Here is an 18,586-nt window from a genome sequence, read left to right as displayed (position 1 = left end):
ATATATATATAAACTGTTGGGAAAAAAGGTGTGTGTCTCTGGTGATTTTTAAATTAAATTGTATTCATCGTGGTTCATGTTGCCAGTCATAAGCAGCTAAATGAATATGTATAGGTTTCTCATGTGTGAACATAACCTTCCCTACATTCATCTTATTGAATCACATTTGCTGCTTAAATAATCCAAGTTTCAAAAGAAGTTATATATTTAAAAAGAATAGTATTTTTATCTTTTAATTGGGGATTAGTTATGATACTTAATTTCCCATAATTCATCACTAAGGGCTGTGACGTTGTGTACTAGGGAGGGGATAGGAAGAAAGTGCCTGAGAGACAGCACTAAACATTTTACACAGGTAAATATATTTTAATGTCATCTGCCTTTAGTCGATTACCTTAAGAGTTAGTATGCCAGTTCATCATTAGGTTAAATGACACTTGTTATTATTCTAGCAAGGATGGTGGGTAATGTCAACTGTCGACAGTCAACCGGCTACGTTACTAGCTAGCACCCAGGCTAAGCTATGAGCTAAATTGTTGGCAGCTAGCAAAGCTATGCATGTGCAGAGAAATAAGTGGTAGTTCAATTGGCTTTAGCTAGTAAGCTAAAGACAAAAGGGTTACTTAGGTGTTGTATTCACAGGGAAGTCACACAGCTGTTAAGAAGTGTGAATAGCATTTTTTTAAAAACACTGAAATTACGTTTTTTTTAATGTATTTGTAGCAGCTAGCTAGCGACATATCTTTAAGGCTAGTGTCGCTATAACCAGTATGTAAGTTAACGTTACTCTGTGAAATAACAGGTCAGTAATTTCATCAACCAGCGTTTTTTTACAAAGCCAGCTAAAAATCTCATGACATTAGTTTAACGTTACTGCATTGTCAGTAGGATGGGGGTTAATTTCGCAGTCAATCACAGCGTGTTTACCAGGCCACTCTGTTTGTAAACGCTAGCTAGCCAGCCATGTCGAGTATCAAAAAAAAGTTAACTGAGATTATCGTGTGAATGTGACATCTTTCCTTTGTTATTCATAACGTTTTATGAAGATAGCTAGATATTTTTTGTAGTTGTTTTGAAATCATAAAATGTGTCAGTTGAGTTTAGCTCCTGCTGTCTCGTGACTTCTGTCATTGAAATCAGGCGTTATTTTCCCCCCAAGCAGAGCTAATTAGTCCTATTTATCGGCGGCTTTCTGGTGATAATTCCGTGTTTTATAGCTGAAAATATTGAACTGTCTTTTTGTTGTCATACACGTGTTTGCTTTAGTACAAAGCGGGCCTATTGTATTGGCATTTAATATTGTCAAAGAGCCCCTTTCTAGGCATATTTTAGGCTCTGTCCAGCCAGTCGTAAGTACCTGTTGTCAGAATAGGCCTTAAAGATGACAATGGTACTTTCTACAAACATATTAAGTGTTAAAATGTATCTCTAACGTCTTTGCTGTTTTCTCTTTTAACTAGGCAATATGGCTGTTTGTTTTGGCCAATCACTCACTCACTCACTCATTATCTACGTTTAGATCATAGTCCGCCTTTAACCTTCTTCAGACATATCAACATAACCTTGTACTGAAAGCCAATAAGAAGAATTGTGCTTTGTTCTCAAGAACCTATAATCCTATTTTACATATTTTACTTCCTGCCAGTCATACACATACTGTAATGGTACCAAAATTCTCTTGTTGTTCAGTCTTATGAATACTTGGAATCTGCTTGAGTAGCAGTTTTACCTTGTAAACCACGTGGAACAGCTGGCACAGAAAATAAAGATAAAAAATGGTCTCTTCAAATAAAGCGTGTTTCTCTCTTGGGAACATGAAATCCATTGTGCAGTCATGTCTGTGTAAGATTTTGGAGGTGTCCCTTATTTCCATGCTGCTCATTCTACTCATTTTGATGCATTTCATTACAGGAGATAAATATCATACTCATCACTTTTGTATGAAAAAGTAGGCTGATCCTCACAAGCAATATTAGCACTACAGTATGATTTTGTTTATCAGATCCCAGGACTGGCTAGCTCTTGATAACCCGTTGGTAAATACTGAACTTGGGAAGACTGCCATCTAGTATTTTGCACTATTTAAATGGAATGTGCTTCTTATTTTTCAGGTTGTACTACTAACAGTGTGAGTGTGCAGTCCTCCTTGCCAAGGAAGGAGAGGCACCAGGGACCATGAGCGAGAATGGCCCTCATACGGAGGCGTCCATGTACTTTGAGGTAGAGGTGGATCCCCTGGAGCGGGATGATGAAGAAGAAGAAGACAAGATCCACTTTGACAAAGACGATCGCCTGATCGCTGAGCCTTCGTCATCCTCCGGTCGGGTGTACGACCGCACTACAGTGCTCATTGAGCGGGACCCCATTCGGTTGGATGAGGAGGGCGAGGAGGAGGGTCACTGCGGAGGTGACGAAGATGGAGTTACCTTCCTAACGGAAGGGGAAGGTGATGGAGATGAGGAGGAGGGCTCTCTGGCCTTTATTGCCGACCCTGATGGCATGTCACAGGGTTATGTGCACCACACCATTTCTCCAGACCAGATCCAGTTCACAATAAATCCAGGCTCCACCCCAATGCCACGCAACATCGAGGGTGCCACACTCACCCTGCATTCTGAGTGTCCAGAAACCAAGCAAAGAGAGGTAAGCCTTAGTAAAAGCAGCAGCTACATACTGATGAAATGCAAATGTGCTTGTTGGGTACTAAAGGCATCTCTTTTGCCTACCTCCAAAACGATACCATATATTTCTAAGGCTCTATATGATCAGCGCTCTGCATCTTGGCTTTGTGCTTTTACCCAGTTGAATATAATGTGTTAAATCCTTTCACACACCAGTTACTGCAGATGGGCATCATTTCACTAGAATGAGGGTAAGCAAGTAATTGCTTGATTTGGTTTGTCTTTCGAGACATATTTTTCTAGCAACTTGGTCCTGGTCTCTCATTTTGCCTCGGAAGTAGAGGTTACCACCTCAATGCTAATAGTTCAGCTCATGTCTGTTGTTGATGTCACCCTGCATTTACAGTGTTTTCAGAAAAGCCCTGTTTCGACCTAAAGTTCCAGGTACTTCTGACCCAGGGGAACTAATCTCAGGAACTAAACCCATGAGGAATTAAAAAATCACAGCCGTGCTTGAAACACAGCATTCACACAGGAGGAAAAAACAACACAGATTTGTCCAGTTGTTCTTTATATTTACTGCTGCATTAGTTGGATGTAATGAATGACTGAAAAGGAGGAATGCAGAGGAGTAAAATGAAACAGAAACTAACAGTGTCTGTCTCCACAGCAAATCATCTGTTGACTGATGGTTATTTATTTCTGCTTTAGAATTTAGCCACTGTCAGAAAATAGCATTTTATTTCTGTCATTCACTGGCTTTGTTCTCTCTATCACCACTCACTCTTCTTACTTGACCACTTTCACGCTCTCTCTTTCTCTATCTTGCTTGTTCGTGCCTTAGCTCTATCACGCTATCCCTGTCTCTTTCTCTCTTGTCTTTTTTAAAATGAGTTGGGAAGCTGACAACAAAGCCTAACTTTACTTTTAATGTTATCAAGTGAATAGAAATGTCCTTCCCTTGTCCTAAACTGGTCCTAAATACATACTAGAATACTTCCTTCTTATATGAATGAAGCGGTGGTACACAACAACGCCCCAAGTGTTTGTATACACAATACACAAACACTTGTTGTAATATATATTATGTTATTCTCTAATACGTCTTAAGTATGCCATTTGTGTTGACTGTAATGTTTAATGTATGTTTTTAAATGTGGACCCCAGGAAGACTAGCTATGCTTTAGGACACAGATAATGGGGATCTTAACAAATGAACAAGTTGAAGCAGCCACAGTGTCTGTGTTTGACCAATCGGTGACAGTCATCCCTAAAAATTCACTCTCAAAGTTCCTGTACTTTTGCAAAGCACTACCCCCTGAGCAGGGACATTTTGGATGGTAAAATAATCTCCCTGGAACTAAATTTAGACCCTGTTCCCTTCAGCGGAAACAGAGGCAGATGAACTGAGCTCCACAAAAGGTTCTTAAAGCCACTACATGGTACCAGTTTGGCTCGGATCGACTCTACTCGCTTTACTTTTCTGGATTTTGTTTTCCACTGAAGATAGTACCCCCACAACGGGGGCAAGGTTTTCAGGGTTGATCGACGCTGATTGGTCAAACACACACAGTGCAGCTGCTTCCGCTTGTGTACCGCTTTATTCATAAAACAAGGAAAGCCTCTGGTATCGATTTAGGACAAGGGGAGGACATTTGTCTTCTTTTGATTACGTTAAAAGTAAAATTAGGCTTTGTTGTTGGCTTCCCAACTCAGCGCGGTGATGGTCGAGCAAAGAGAGGGAGTGGTGGTAGAGAGAACAAGGCAGTGAATGAGAAAAATAAAACATTCTGATTGTTTTCATTGAAGTTCTAAAGCACAAATAAATAACTATGAAACCCTCAACAGATGATTTACTATGGAAACAGACTTACTATGCCACTATTCCACCGCAGGATGTCCGGTATTGTGCAATTGATAATTCTAGTGACGATAATCTCTGACCAATCCGTGGCCTGCAGTGTTTACACATCACCTTATAGTGACATGAAAACATAGATTTAGACCTGAGCATAATACTGTAATGGCTACATCGAAAGATTTGAATGATGTTGATAGTGCATTAGATAACACCATTTCCACCATTTTCATTTATTAAGGCATTTGATACAGTTGATTATCAAATTCTTCTGAAGTGCCTTACATTGATTGGATGTGATGAAAAGTCATGTAATTGGTTTGCAAGTTATTTCAGTAATAGATCACAAGCTGTAGTAGTTGATGGCTATCAGTCCAGTTTTATGAATGTGAACAAAGGTGTACCACAGGGTTCTATTTTAGGACCACTTTTATTCACAATATTCATAAATTAATTAGGAGAAAACCTTAGGAACAACACAATTCAGCTGTATGAAGACAATGCTATTCTCTATACAACAGCGCCCCCTGGAGCTCAAGCGGTTCAAAATATTCATTTTGACTTCTGCGTTGTACAGCAAACTTTACTTGATCTTAAATTACTGTTAAACTCACATCATCTGTTTGTTGAGAGTTAATTTTTAACAGAAGGCAAGAGTACAGGGTTACTGCCTCTGAGAAGTAATTGTACCTGTAGGTCTTTTTTTTTCTAGATCTATCAGCATAGTTTCACTAAACAAACAAATTATGAAATATAATGCTGGCTGTGTGTATGGCCGTTACGCCATATTTGTTGCTATTACAACTGTAAGCAGACCGCTGTATTTGTGTAACTGGTGTATGATAGATAGTAGGGTTGCATGATTCAGGAAATCTCACAATTCGATTTGATTCCGATTCTTGGGGTCACGATTCAATTCACAATCGATTTGCGATTCGAAACGGTTCAAAATCGATTCGATTCGCAATTCAAAATCTATTCTCAATTCAATACATTCATAGATTTGATTCTAGATTGATGTGTTGAGTTACTCTTTTCATTTGACTGTGCTGGACATTTTTATAGGTCTCAAAGAAAAAAAATCACACTGAATCAAATGTAGACATTTGCTACTCAATGTTAACCCTGAGTAAGATTTATTTTCCTTTAGTTCACTCAGTCATCAGGAAACCAAGGCAGCCCTGAGACAAAGGGTAAAATGAATACTTAATACAAAAATAAAAATGATTGCAAAGATAAACTATTAAGTGCAAAACTTCAAATAATAACTTAAATTCATACTTCAAATAACAAAATCAACCAAACAACAGCTGCCTGCTACATTTAGCTGCAAAGTGCAAACAAGAACATTGATCAAATTGGTCAAATTGATCACTATAAGCAGTTGATTATTTTAACCGATTTTGTTTCTTTTTCTTAATTTCTCATGCAGAGAACTATCTAATTGACATTTGTATATTTATTACATGAATATAAAGTAATGAAACAGGCAGTTTCGCTATTTACTGAATTTTATTGACTGTTTCAGAAATGCATTACAGCGTTTAAATGCTTGTTTCGCTGCTGCATCTCGTTGGTTCGTTTTTGGCAGTTTGTCATAAGCTTCAAGGAGACGTTTTTCACTGAGATAAAATGACTCTCATTCTTGTCCACAGGTAACCAGCTGGCAGGCTGACAGGTTGTGCGTTGTGCGTTAAGCTGTGGGGGTGGGGGCTGCAGCGAGAAAATTGAACCAGAATCAACTTTTGGAGAAGCGCAACCTGTAATGCTGTACAACCTGCCATATGACAAAAACATTACTAGGAGTTGGGGAGGACATTTCTTTTCGTTTGATAACATAAAAAGTAAAGTTAGGCTTTGCTGATGGCTTCCTGACTAATTAAAAAAGACGCGAGAGAGAGAGAGAGAGAGACAAGCAGTGGTCGAGCGAGCTAGAGAATGGATGAGGAGAGGGAGCGTTGGTAACGTTAGTGAGGAAGCTGGTGAATCAGATCAATAAACGTTATTTTCTGATTGTTTCACCATGGTTACGTTCTAAAGCACAAACATCCCCACACACCTCCGCTCAACCCTGCAGCATTGGTAGTGAGAAAGCGGGTTAATGAGAGGAAAACAACGTTATTTTCTGATTGTTTGATGCTGGTTACAAATAAACATGCCCACAACCACACAAACCTGCAGAAGTGCGCTGCAGCGCCTGACAATGGCATTAGTCTTGTCAAGCTCCTTCTTTCCTTCGAGATAAGAAAATCCAAAATATGTCCAAATGATCGCCTTCATTGCAGATGCAGCAGGTTGTATTTGTTTTTCTGTCAGGTACTCCATTGCTTGCTATCTCTCCATGACACACACTTCACTTCCTTCTTGCCCCCCCCCGAGTTGGGTCCGGGCGGAAACTGGCGTGGCAACATTGCGCCATCTATGGGATTTAGCAAGCTGACTCATGTCAGGAAAAAATGGAAAACAGCGTTGTGGCAAGACTGGAAAATGTGAATCGATCTTTGGAATTTCTGAATTGATTCTGAATCGGCAGAGATAGAATTGCGATTCTTATGTGAATCTTGCGCACCCCTGATAGATAGATAGATAGATAGATTCTTTATTGTCATTGTATTAATACACAACAAAATACAGTTGATGCTGCAAACACTGTTATGTTTGCAGTGCTGGTTGGTCATTTTCATTAGTCTGTTTGTCATTATTGTGACATTATGACCTGATATTTTTATGGCATTGTTATCATGATAGCTACATGCACAGAATGAATTTCCAAGAGGACAATAAACTAAATCAATCATTTATGCTACTTCTCTCCCCCTAAACAGAAGTTCACATACTAGAAAATGGGAGACTTTGTGAAAAATCTAAATAATATTGGATATAGACCTTTACTGCCTTTTAATAGAGCCTTTAAATGAAGTCACAGTATGTTTAGTAGATTGTTGCAGTAGATAGAAGTACACTGCTGCATGGTGCAAATTAGGTTGTGCACATCCAAAATGGTAGACAAAAGCATTGCTATCCACATAGAAAAAATGAGCCACTCTGCCTTTGAAAAGCATGAGATGAGCAGAGAGCACCCAAGAGTGGCTGTTTTCTGTGACCAAAACAAAAAAATTCCAACCTCCCGTTCAACAAGTGTCAGGAAAAACCTAAGGACAAGTGACATCGAGCACTCTGCAATCTTGCTGTAAATACTCTTGCCTAAATATTTCATTTGTAATGTCGTGGTCTTTTTCCACTATGCGTGTGGGAGACCGAAGCATACAATGCCCTCTCACAATGATCGAACTGATGGCGGAGAAGAGTCACGAGGGTGTGGGAGATGAATACAGCACAGAGCTACAAGCTTTAGCAGGCTTCCCATGGGGGGTTTTGCATGGATGTTTGTTTAACAAATGAGCTCTCCCACATGCTTAAAATCAAAATGAATGGCTTTAGACTACCCATCACTCAAATTAGGGTTTGTCAGTTAGACTGAAAGGAAATGTAATCAGCTTTATGTCAGCTGTCATTTTCATGGGTTATTGAAAACGTTACGAGAGCATGTCGAAGCATGTGTACTAAAATGAAGCACAGAGACTGCAGTGTTTTGTGAAACATTGTAGGGTTTTTACTGATGCATCAATTGTTTTGAACTGTGTTGAATGGTTATCATCATGTGGAAACTTGGGTTTTGTTTTGTTACCATTCATTTTTAGTTTTTAATTAATTGTCCACAACCTCAGTTTTTACAAGTCAAGCTATTCTGCTCTTTATAAATATATCATTTTAGTTGTCTTGCTTTCATGTAAATTGTGCTTCCAAGACTCTCTTGAAAAATTAGTGGTTAGTTTATTACTTTATGTAAAATGACATTACAATAGAAAGTTCTGTCACTTGCTAATTTTGCCATTTGTGTGACCACTGAGGAATTTGGATGTCTGCTTGATCTAATAGGTCAGGGTTAAACATGCAGTTTTTTTTTATCTTGATTGTCATGTAGGAAATTAGTACTTACTAGATGTGTAAGAAGATCTGGGCAGTAACTTAGAGGAATAATATTAGCTGAGGGAGGAGATTCTCATGTCAAGGGGTCAACCACAAGCTCTCTCATCTTGGCTTTGTGTTCAATACAGGATAGCATTTTTTCTGAGAAGAGAACGGACTGCTTTTATTCACATTGTCCTGGGGCTTTTGTGTGAGAAGAGAGCAGGAGACTGCCACCCTGCAATGGAGATCGGTGCTGTGAAAAGGAATTGGATGGGATGTATTGCATTAGTCATCATCGTTGTCCTTTGTGCTCACCCGCTTCATGTGCTGACGGGTGGCTGAGTCATTGAGTTCAAGTCCCCTCTGAAAGGTCACACTTTCTCAGTCAAGGCTGGTTATTGCTGAGCTGAATTAAATAAAATTACTCTCTCTCCCTGGTTTTGAAATTCTGGTTAAATACTTTGGTTAATTGATTTTAACAAGAGGTGATTTTATCTTTTCCTTAGCCTCAGGATTTCACTCAGTACAGATGAATTCAATTCACCATCTGTCAGACACTCACTTTTTACCCCCTCTTCTTCCCCCTCCTCTTCTTAATGTTCCTCTATCAGGTGAAGCGCTACCAGTGCATGTTCGAAGGCTGCACAAGGACGTACAGCACGGCGGGAAACCTGCGAACACACCAGAAGACCCACCGGGGGGAATATACATTTGTGTGTAATCAGCAGGGCTGTGGAAAGGCCTTCCTCACCTCTTACAGTCTCAAGATTCATGTCCGTGTACACACGAAGGAGAAACCGTTTGAGTGTGATGTGCAAGGCTGCGAGAAGGCCTTCAACACCCTATACAGGTGAGCCTACACCCAGTTTTGTTGTTTTGTGCTTTATTTCTCCTCATCGTGCTGTTGTTACAAAGCTGTGGGCACTATGAGGCAAGTTCAAGTCATTTATCATCACTGTGGGATCTGTTGAGTTAGCAGTGTCTCGTTTGTCGTCCTTGAGACTGAGAGCCCATGTGTGGTCACCTAGAATGGTTGAGAAACTGTAGTATAAGTAAATAAGATTAGATTGTGTCATTATATAACAGATATTTGGCAGGTACAACGACGTGACTTTTATACATACATAGAACAGACACAAAATGAGTGTTTAAGCAGAATTAAAATACTACATTTTGCTTTATATAGAGGTGTACTATGTTTTGTGTGTAAAATTTCCTCCAACCAAAGTTAGTATTTCCAAGTATTTTCCTTGTAGCCCATCAAAACTGCAGAAAATTTGTATTTGTACAATTTTATATTTTCAGAGAAGGCAAGAAGTGACACAGTGGATGTTTTGATAAAGTATGTCAGCTGTGACAAATGACCATGAACCACCCTGACGGGAGCTGTTATCATTAAAATATACTACAGTTATGCATAAGAAAATAATAATAACCATACTCTAAAACCCCAGACATGGTTTTACTTTGTAGTGCTTTCACTATTTAGATTTTCAAGCAGTCCATATCAGAGACCTGGTGTGGTCTATATTGGTTCAGTTGCTATGACAACATGTCCTGGGTTTGGTGGAGCTGTTCCACCACCCTCAACTCCCTGTCAGACGTTGTTACTCAGGGCAGCCAACCGATACCACACATGAATGGCACACATGGGTGGATTCCCTTTTTAATAAGATTACTTTTCCTCTTGCATATTCTATGGTACCCAAACTACTGTATCTTATAAGACCACCACTGAGACATGCTGTATGTGCACTGGGTTCATTTGTTTTCTCTGTTTGCCAAGATTATTGTTGTCATTTACTTGATTGCGTTGTCATCTGGATGCGGACCCTTTTGCAGGCATTCTTATTAAGTGTAACGGGAATCGGCATATACCGTTTAATGCCACTGTGCTTAGTTTGTTTCTCTCTTCAAGTCTCCCGTTGTGGTTTAATGAAACACGCTTGATTGTCTCTGCAGACTAAAAGCACACCAGAGACTTCACACAGGCAAGACATTCAACTGTGAATCGGAGGGATGCACAAAGTACTTTACCACTCTCAGTGACCTGAGGAAGCACATTCGCACACATACTGGGGAGAAGCCATTCCGGTGAGCATTTACATTATCAAACTAGGTTTAATCCACCCTTAGTAGAAAATTAAGTGACAGTTATACTAGTAGATACTTACAGACAGCTGCAGAAGCATGGCTTTATTGTTGGTCATTTATCAAACCCAGTGTCTTGAAAATGCATCAGTGTCTATTTGCCTCTAGAAAATACATATCTGACATGATTTTTCTGACTTTGCCTCAAGGTGTGACCACGATGGCTGTGGCAAAGCTTTTGCTGCAAGTCACCATCTAAAAACCCATGTACGGACACATACAGGTACATAGTACTAGTTTGTGTTATGTAATTTTAATTTATCTAGAATGTGTTTATTTTCCAGCAACTGTATGCCTGATTTGCATTTTAACACTGATTACATTGTTAACCAGTGCCTCCCACACATGCAGAGTTAATTTGAATGGCCTGACCAAATAGATTTTTCCTCCGGCCAAAAACATTTTTCCGTGGTTTGTATTCACTGTGTCTTCCTTTTAAAAATCTGTGTAGAAGTGTGGTTAAAACAGCAGTAATTGAAAATCTAACAGAATGCTCTTGTTCATGTGCACTCATATTGATTGGACAAATAACTTCTCTAATTGGAAGTTCCCAGTCGGACAGCAGGAGCCAGAATTCTTTGCTCAAGGGCGACTTGAGTGTTCGTTCAGAAAGAGAGAGATTGTCTTGCCAGAGTTACAGCTGCTGGCCAAATAACACATCACTCACTCCTTTTCATGTGGTTTCGGGTTCTTTAGTAGTTTTATAAATAGGTGATTCTCCTGCATTGTGTACTTAAAGAATGTAGTCAAGCATCAGAGAGAGCCATCAATCTCCGATACTTATTCCTGTGGCAGTGGAGGAGAATGGAGCTTTGTTCTTAATGCATTTTATCCAGTAGAAGCTCCTGTTGGATGAAAGTTAAGATTCTCTGCTGAAGCTGATTGCTTGTGTTTCAATTGTGTGCACGCTATAAATCAATCAAATGAAAATGCTCCATCCACTTTAATTGTAATTTGAATTGTTGTAGTATTACAGTTATTGCTTTAGGGAATAAGAACAGGTACTCGCTTCCTTCATGTCAGAAATACTTTTTTGTTTTGTGTGTTACCTTTTCGTCAAAGATTAAAATTACACAGATACTCCTGTCTTGGGACTTTTCGGTCTGTTTCTGTATACTTCCCTCTCTGTCTCTAATCGTATTGCAGGGGAGAAGCCATTCAACTGTCCCAGCGACGGCTGTGAGAAGACTTTTAGCAGCCAGTACAGTCTGAAGAGTCACATCCGGGGCCACGACAAAGGACAGCCCTTCAGCGTCACCCTCACCCACCCGCTGTCTGAAGTGAGTCACAATTCAGCAACTTGTCAGTATGTTGGACACACATTGTTGGCAAAATGGTCATGTTCCCTATTTACAGCCTGGGAGCAACATGATACCGTGGTCCTCACATTATTTACTAGAATTATCTGACATGTTCACTTTCAGTTCACTTTACTTTAGTGGCCACACGACCAGTGTTGGTGACTTACACATTTTCACATACACAATACTCATGTTATGCTCTCACGCATGTATCATGGCACACAGTAGCCACTCTCACTGTTTGCCACTCCAAACAATGGAAACTACAAGTTTTAGTACTAGATGAGAGGCATTATAAAGAGCATGTTAAACCAAAACAAAAGCTGCACACCTGCATGATGGGAACATTTGCAAAATTTTAATAAGAAAAAGAGAAAGAGTAGCCTTAGATCAAACCACCAAAATAAAAAAATGTTTTGCACGTCTTATTCCAAGGAATGATTCTAACTTAAATGAAATTAAATTATAAATAAATCGTCTACCAGCTTATTCTTTGTAGTAAACTGTTCTTTTAAGTAAAACCTGGATTGTCACATTTATATACAGTAGGTGTCGCATTATTTTCCTATCTGGCTCGCCTGTCTTATTTGCATGACTCAGCACCTGATCCCACAGCAGTGGCAAGTTTAATTAGGTCCAATTCCTCTCTTAATTACAGGATGCAAATCACTCGCTGTGCCTCAGTGACTTAAGCCTCATCTCTACAGACTCAGATCTACGAGAGAGCCTCCATAATGTAAGTCCGGCCTTTGCTTCATATTCATCAAACAGACGTTGGATTGAAGATGTGAAAGAGCTGACAAGATAGTCAGTAAATATGTCACTTAACAAACAGCTATTTTGACACCTAAAGCTCTACTGTATTAAGAATTTAGAGCCAAAACAGGAGTCTCTGGATGTACTAATAAGCTTTTGGTGTTAATTTTTAACTTATTCCAGGCGCAGAATTTGGACCTCAACAATGTGACCCCTGTGAAAATATTTGAGCTCATGTTCCAGAGTCCAGAAAACAGTGTGAGCCAAGATGACGCCCATCCCAACGGTAAGAACATTTCAAAATCTGACACCTTTAAGTATGATTCATGTTTTTGTCCACTGATGGAGGTTTTATTTCCCTCCTCAGAGAGCCTTGCTGAAGCCTTCAGCCTAGACACCCCTACCCACCCCGGAGTGACTGATGCCTCATCTCTTATCTCTTTCTCTCTCAATCCTACCTCCTGTACCTCTTCCTGTTCCCACACAACTTCAGTCATGGAGGCTCCTTCCCAACTCAGTCAGAGCTCTTCCTCTCAGGCCTCCACACCTGCCTCTGTCACTGCTACTGTCACCTCCACACAGCCACCCCCTTTCATGCAACTAACAGGGCCGCAGCAGATCTCCGATGTGCCTGCCCAGGCTTCTGTCCAAGCGCCAAACCATGCCAACACCCAGCACTATGTGGCACTGCCATCAGCATCATTCCTGCAGCCGGATAATGCCACCCAGACAAGTCCTCTACCACCACCTATCTCCTCTACTCCTCCAGTGGCTCCCGCACTGACCACCACAGCGCCAGGCTCGGCTGCTGTGTCTGTTGTTACAGCCACCACAACAGACGCTCTGGCAGCTGTAGCTCAACCTGTGCCTTTGGCCAACAACCCTGTTCCCAATTCTGGCCCTGGTCTGCCTCCCGCCCCTGCCACCATCACCATAGCACCAACCCAGAACCTGCTGCAGCCCAGCCTGGTCATGTCTGACCAGAACTTACAGTGGATCCTCAGCAGCGCCGCCAACAGCCAGCAGAATCCAGAGCAAGCAGTGAGTAGTGCTCCCACAGTTTAATCATCTGGAGCCTGATGACCTGTACTAATCGTGTATTGATCTTATTTTTGTGATGTGTTTGTAAAAAAAAAAGATTTTATGCATTCCTACATACATGAACATAGGGATTTCATTATGTTTTGTCACCTAATTGTTAGTATGTTTATATCAGAGGATTAGCCAACAACAGCCTGCTACACACTTAACTACTCGTGCTAAAAACTCTGTTTTATTTCACTATATGTGTTATTTTATCAATATTACTTTTAGCACACACACATACACCAACCACATGATTTTATCTTGCTTGATTCGTGATGTTCAATGTTTGCTCACAGCAACATCAAGGAGCTCCAAAAGTGGAAAAGGTTTTCTTCACTACAGCCATACCAGTGGGAGGAAACGCTGGTAAGTTGATGTGTAGTGAAATATTATATTTCTTCATATTATGGACGTAGGCCAAAAGGCTGTAACAAAATCATATATTTGTTTTGTCAAACAGCCAACCTTTTGTTATATAAATGTAACTGCTGCAAGTGCTGTAGTATTTTAAACAGTATCATGTTATATTTTTTTAAATAATGAATTGACAAGTAACCGCGTAGGAGCAATAACATTCAAATCATTCAGGAGCTATAAGAAGAGAACAAGTATTAATGAGTTGAGTTTTTCCAGCTGTGCTAGCAGTAGACACAGAGGTGACCAGCATGAACACATCAAGTTTGCTGTGTCTGTGTTGTTTTTTCAGTGAATTTGAAAGTTTTATTGAAAATTCTGTTTTCAGGCAACTCAGTCCAACAAATCGGCCTCAGCCTGCCGGTCATCATCATCAAACAGGAGGAATCCTGCCAGTGCCAGTGTGCCTGCAGGGACTCTGCTAAAGATAAGAGTTCAAAGAGTGCCTCCTCCACCGTTTCAGCCCCAGCACAGCAGCAACCACCAGAGGTCCCTCCCCCTCCCCCAAGGCCGCAGCCCCCAGAGCCTCCACACCATCCCGCCACCTCATCATCGTCATGCTGCCTCCCCGAGTCTTCCTCCAAGGTGGGTGAAGTGAGACAGGAGGCCCCTCCTCCTTCTTCTTCCTCCTCTGCCTCCTCAGTTCAGACTTTCTCCACAATAGTAAGCAGCACTGCCACCAACCCCCCCTCATCTGACGGGTTAGCCAATATGGACGTCTCGGACTTCCTCTCCCTGCAGAGCCCTGAGACAGCTGCCAACATCGAGGCTCTGCTGCTTGTTGCTGAAGACTTCAACATGGCCACTGATGGCAATCCTTAGAAGAGCTGCCTTCTGAGCTGCCAGTCTGGCACACTGTCAGTCTGTTGCACCCACTCACCCACAGGCATCAATTCCACCCACATCACGAGTCATTCTCCTCAGTGACGCCTCTTCTTTTTCCCTATATAGTGCGTGCGTGCATCAAACCCCCTGTACCTGCAGTGCATTCTGTTCCGTGTGGCATTGTGCAACATATATACACAAACTATGAATACTTTTGCTGTTGAGTCTCTTTGCAGTAGTTGAGTTTTTAGAGACAGGATTAGTTTGCTTATTGAGGTTTAGCAATGTTAATGCTAATTAATGCAGGGAAAAGGCGATAGAACCTTTTTGTTAAAACATAATCAAACTGTATATAAAATCCCATGATATCCACTCTGAATTGATCGAATGAAACAAGTGAGTGTTGTCCAAGCACTGAAAACTTCAAGAGTTAATTTTCCTGGCTTGAAGGTCACACACACCTGAGCAGGAAAACAAAACGTGTCTGTATATCTTTGTACTGTACTACAGGTCCTAACAAACGCTTAAAGCTGGTATGCAACTGACCAGAATGCACTGTATATGAGAGGAATTTGCTATAACTTAAAATATAGCTCCCAGCAGAAATTTGAAAGGGGTGGGCCACCCAGCCCCTCGTATAGCTGTCAAATAAAATGATTTCCTCGATATTTTTGTTTCTAGGAAGACTAGTTTAGTCCAGAAAATGTGATGTGATGATTATTTTCTACTTCTTTTTGACAGTTATTTACTAATTGAGAAAAGAACGTGATCAAATCTGCCTGTGAAATTAAGTCAGTATCATCAAATAACTTGCCTATAACTTAAACTAATTTAAAATTGTACATGTTAATTTATTTAAATGCTTGATCCTTTCATTATACTAGTAATACTATTATCTTCAAGATAGCAGAAAAAAAGTCTTTTATTAATTTATTCCAATCACTTGTTGTATTTTTAGTTGAGCTGTTTTTATGTTACTGAATTGCGTTTCTTTTAAGAACGTAATGGGTTTTGCTAAAGTATGAGAAATGAGGCACCTATAGAAGACTGCACAGTTGAGCAAATTATCCTCTAGGATCTGCTTGTTTGCAAAAATTGTCCACAACTAAACAGTAAGGAACTACTGTCAACATCCCATGTTTTATAGGGTTGTGACCCTCTCAGGGATGCATCAAGTCATAACTGATCCTGGTTCCCTTAATTTGTTACTCAGACATGCGTTTCCTTACCAGATGCCCCACACTTGCAGTGGCCCTACGTTTTGCTGCACTCTTCCCCGTTTATTGCACACAAACTTGTAAAGTGAGTAATCTGACAGCTTGTTAGCTGAAGTGCAGCACCACTACAGACTTTTTGTATACAACTGCTGTAAAGTAGCATTTAAAAGATGGTGTCCTGGCGACAGTGTAAATAGAGTACATTTTAGTGTAAACATCTTTGAGAAACTTGTAGATTACTCTAGAATTTGTATTTTTGTATAGACTATTGAATTACTAACTTGCAGAGTTTGGAGCGAATGCACCTATCCTCGCATTTCTTCCCGCAGTCACATTTATGCAGGAGAGTTTTGAGTTTTTGCTGTGTTTAGTTGAATAGTTCTACAAGCAGCTGGGCTTCTGTACAGTCCCCCATAATAACAAAATATATGTAACACATAGCCTCCTGCTCAGAGTATAATTTAACAGTATTGTTTCACATGGGACATAATGCAATGACAATAGCGCGATGGCATTAGCCCCGTATATTAGAGTGTAGAGCTACTTGGCCTTACAACATAACTGTTCTATGAGCCTCCTTGCCTTGACAGTCTCTGCTTCAGACGTGCCGTTGACATGCCGACACACTCATCTTCATTGAGTCTCAGGCAAACGCTTCCAGCAGCAGATCACACTGAGGCAAAAGCATTGACACAATTTTTTTTTTTTGCTAGATAGGTTTTGTTTTCCAGCTATAGCGTATGGAAAGTCATTAATGGATATGCAGCTCTGCTAAAAAAATATATATATATAATCAGCTACATAACTGATGCAGATGATGTGATTTTACATAGTAGTTCCAGTGTGTAGGATCAAAACAACATGCATGTCATAACTCGTTTTTTCTTTTTGTTTTGTTTTTTTGCCATAATTTGCTGGAGTGGAACTTCTCCCTCAATTCAAAGGTGCCATATAGGCAGTTAGTCATGTTGCGAAAGGCTCCAATCACACATTTTGTGCTCAAAAACCATTCCAGATATCCAGTATCAGATATTAGGAGTGTCTCCAAATCTGAAATTGGCTCCATTGAATCACAAAATTTTATTTGTAATAATTTACTCACCAATTCCCTGTTAAGGCACTAGGTGGGATTACTGCCAGGAGTCACGCTCATACAACCATTAACATAACATCTTCATACATGCATACTGTCAATGAACACAACTATGCAATTTTTAAGTGTGGCATTCACAAGTATACATACGTACTCCAAAAGTAAAAGATTTACTCCTCCCTCCGTGACATGATATTCTGCTACAACCTTACATGCAGAACTCAAGTGGCAAAAGTTGTCTTTCCAATGCATACACATTAAGCGTTCTCCATCATATTCAACATTTACATTTGGAGTGGTGTGAACCTGGGCTGTTGTAGTGTGTTCAAGTACTTGTTCCCCATGAATGTTGCACCACAGCTTTCCTTTTACATGCTGTTTTGCCTCTGAGGTAACTGGTTTAAAACCAACTGGATTTTGTTTTGAAGGAGTATTTAGTTTATGATTCTGTTTTAAGAATTATTTTTTTTTTGGTCAAATGTACGCAGCTTTTCCTTATTTTTACACTTTATGGGTTTCATTTGGGCTTGCTACATTTATCTAATCATCTCAGCCTTTTACATTCATATTTGACATGTGGATAATTTGTTAGCTCATCTTCACCAATGAAAGTCAAACTTAACAGCTGCCGATATTTGTTGTAATCAATAAGCAGAGAAAATGGTTTTTGACTTCTGGTCCTGGTTTGTTTTTTCTGAAGTTTTACCTGAAACGGCAGCGTCAGCGAATCACTGATGGTGACATTTGTTTGGAAGCAGATGGTTTGAATGCAAAATGTATAGGTAGAGTGGTTTTGGAAATTGAGACGTTTTTCCAAATGGGCAATATTTAAAAGAAAAAGAGGAAACTATATGCTTCCAAAGGGATGTCTTGACACCCAAAGAGCGAGGAATTAAGGATTTGTATTTTTTCAAAGAATGTATAATGTGAAAATGTTTGCTTATGCTTGTTTCGTATAAAGTAATATGATAACTTTCTGAAATGAGAGCAATATAATACTAATAAAACCTTATCCTTGTCACTGAAATGTTTCTTCTGTTTAATTAAGTCTTTTTACAGAAAAAGAAGAGTGAATCTTAATTAAATTTATTTAACATGACATTTAAAATGATAATAAAAAGTCTCTGTTCCACTTCTGGTCACTTCTGCTGTGGTAAGGACACATCCTGGAAGGATTTCCTCTGTGGGACATAAACAAGCAAGGTGAATTTTCAAAATCTGTAGCACATCACATGTGTCCGAGGAAGGGAAAGGGAGCTCACCACTAGATCACTCAGATCCTTCAGGTCCTC

At 40.0% G+C, this 18,586-nt stretch overlaps 1 protein-coding gene across 2 annotated transcripts; it reads left to right on the top strand.

The window, feature by feature from the left end:
* Positions 1 to 275: 275 nt before the first annotated feature.
* Positions 276 to 18,321, top strand: mtf1 (metal-regulatory transcription factor 1). Of its 2 annotated transcripts, none has more exons than XM_044358419.1 (11): positions 276 to 355; positions 2,112 to 2,643; positions 9,063 to 9,301; positions 10,414 to 10,545; positions 10,752 to 10,825; positions 11,749 to 11,882; positions 12,562 to 12,639; positions 12,843 to 12,945; positions 13,027 to 13,700; positions 14,042 to 14,111; positions 14,488 to 18,321. In XM_044358419.1, exons 2-11 carry the CDS (start codon positions 2,176 to 2,178, stop codon positions 14,979 to 14,981), a joined length of 2,466 nt encoding a protein of 821 aa, XP_044214354.1. In that variant the 5' UTR covers positions 276 to 355; positions 2,112 to 2,175; the 3' UTR covers positions 14,982 to 18,321. The 2 variants fall into 2 exon arrangements, with proteins under 2 accessions (XP_044214354.1, XP_044214353.1); XM_044358418.1 differs by lacking the exon at positions 276 to 355 and adding an exon at positions 429 to 802.
* Positions 18,322 to 18,586: the final 265 nt, after the last annotated feature.

Source organism: Thunnus albacares, chromosome 8 (assembly GCF_914725855.1).
Source record: "Thunnus albacares chromosome 8, fThuAlb1.1, whole genome shotgun sequence".
Lineage (NCBI taxonomy): Eukaryota > Metazoa > Chordata > Actinopteri > Scombriformes > Scombridae > Thunnus > Thunnus albacares.
This window is presented reverse-complemented; position numbering and strand designations above follow the sequence as displayed.

Coding starts and splice junctions, on each gene's coding strand:
- mtf1 (XM_044358419.1), top strand. CDS start 2,176: ATGAGCGAGAATGGCCCTCATACGGAGGCGTCCATGTACTTTGAGGTA. Junction 9,302..10,413: donor GCCTTCAACACCCTATACAG/GTGAGCCTACAC, acceptor TTGTCTCTGCAG/ACTAAAAGCACACCAGAGAC. Junction 12,640..12,842: donor TACGAGAGAGCCTCCATAAT/GTAAGTCCGGCC, acceptor AACTTATTCCAG/GCGCAGAATTTGGACCTCAA.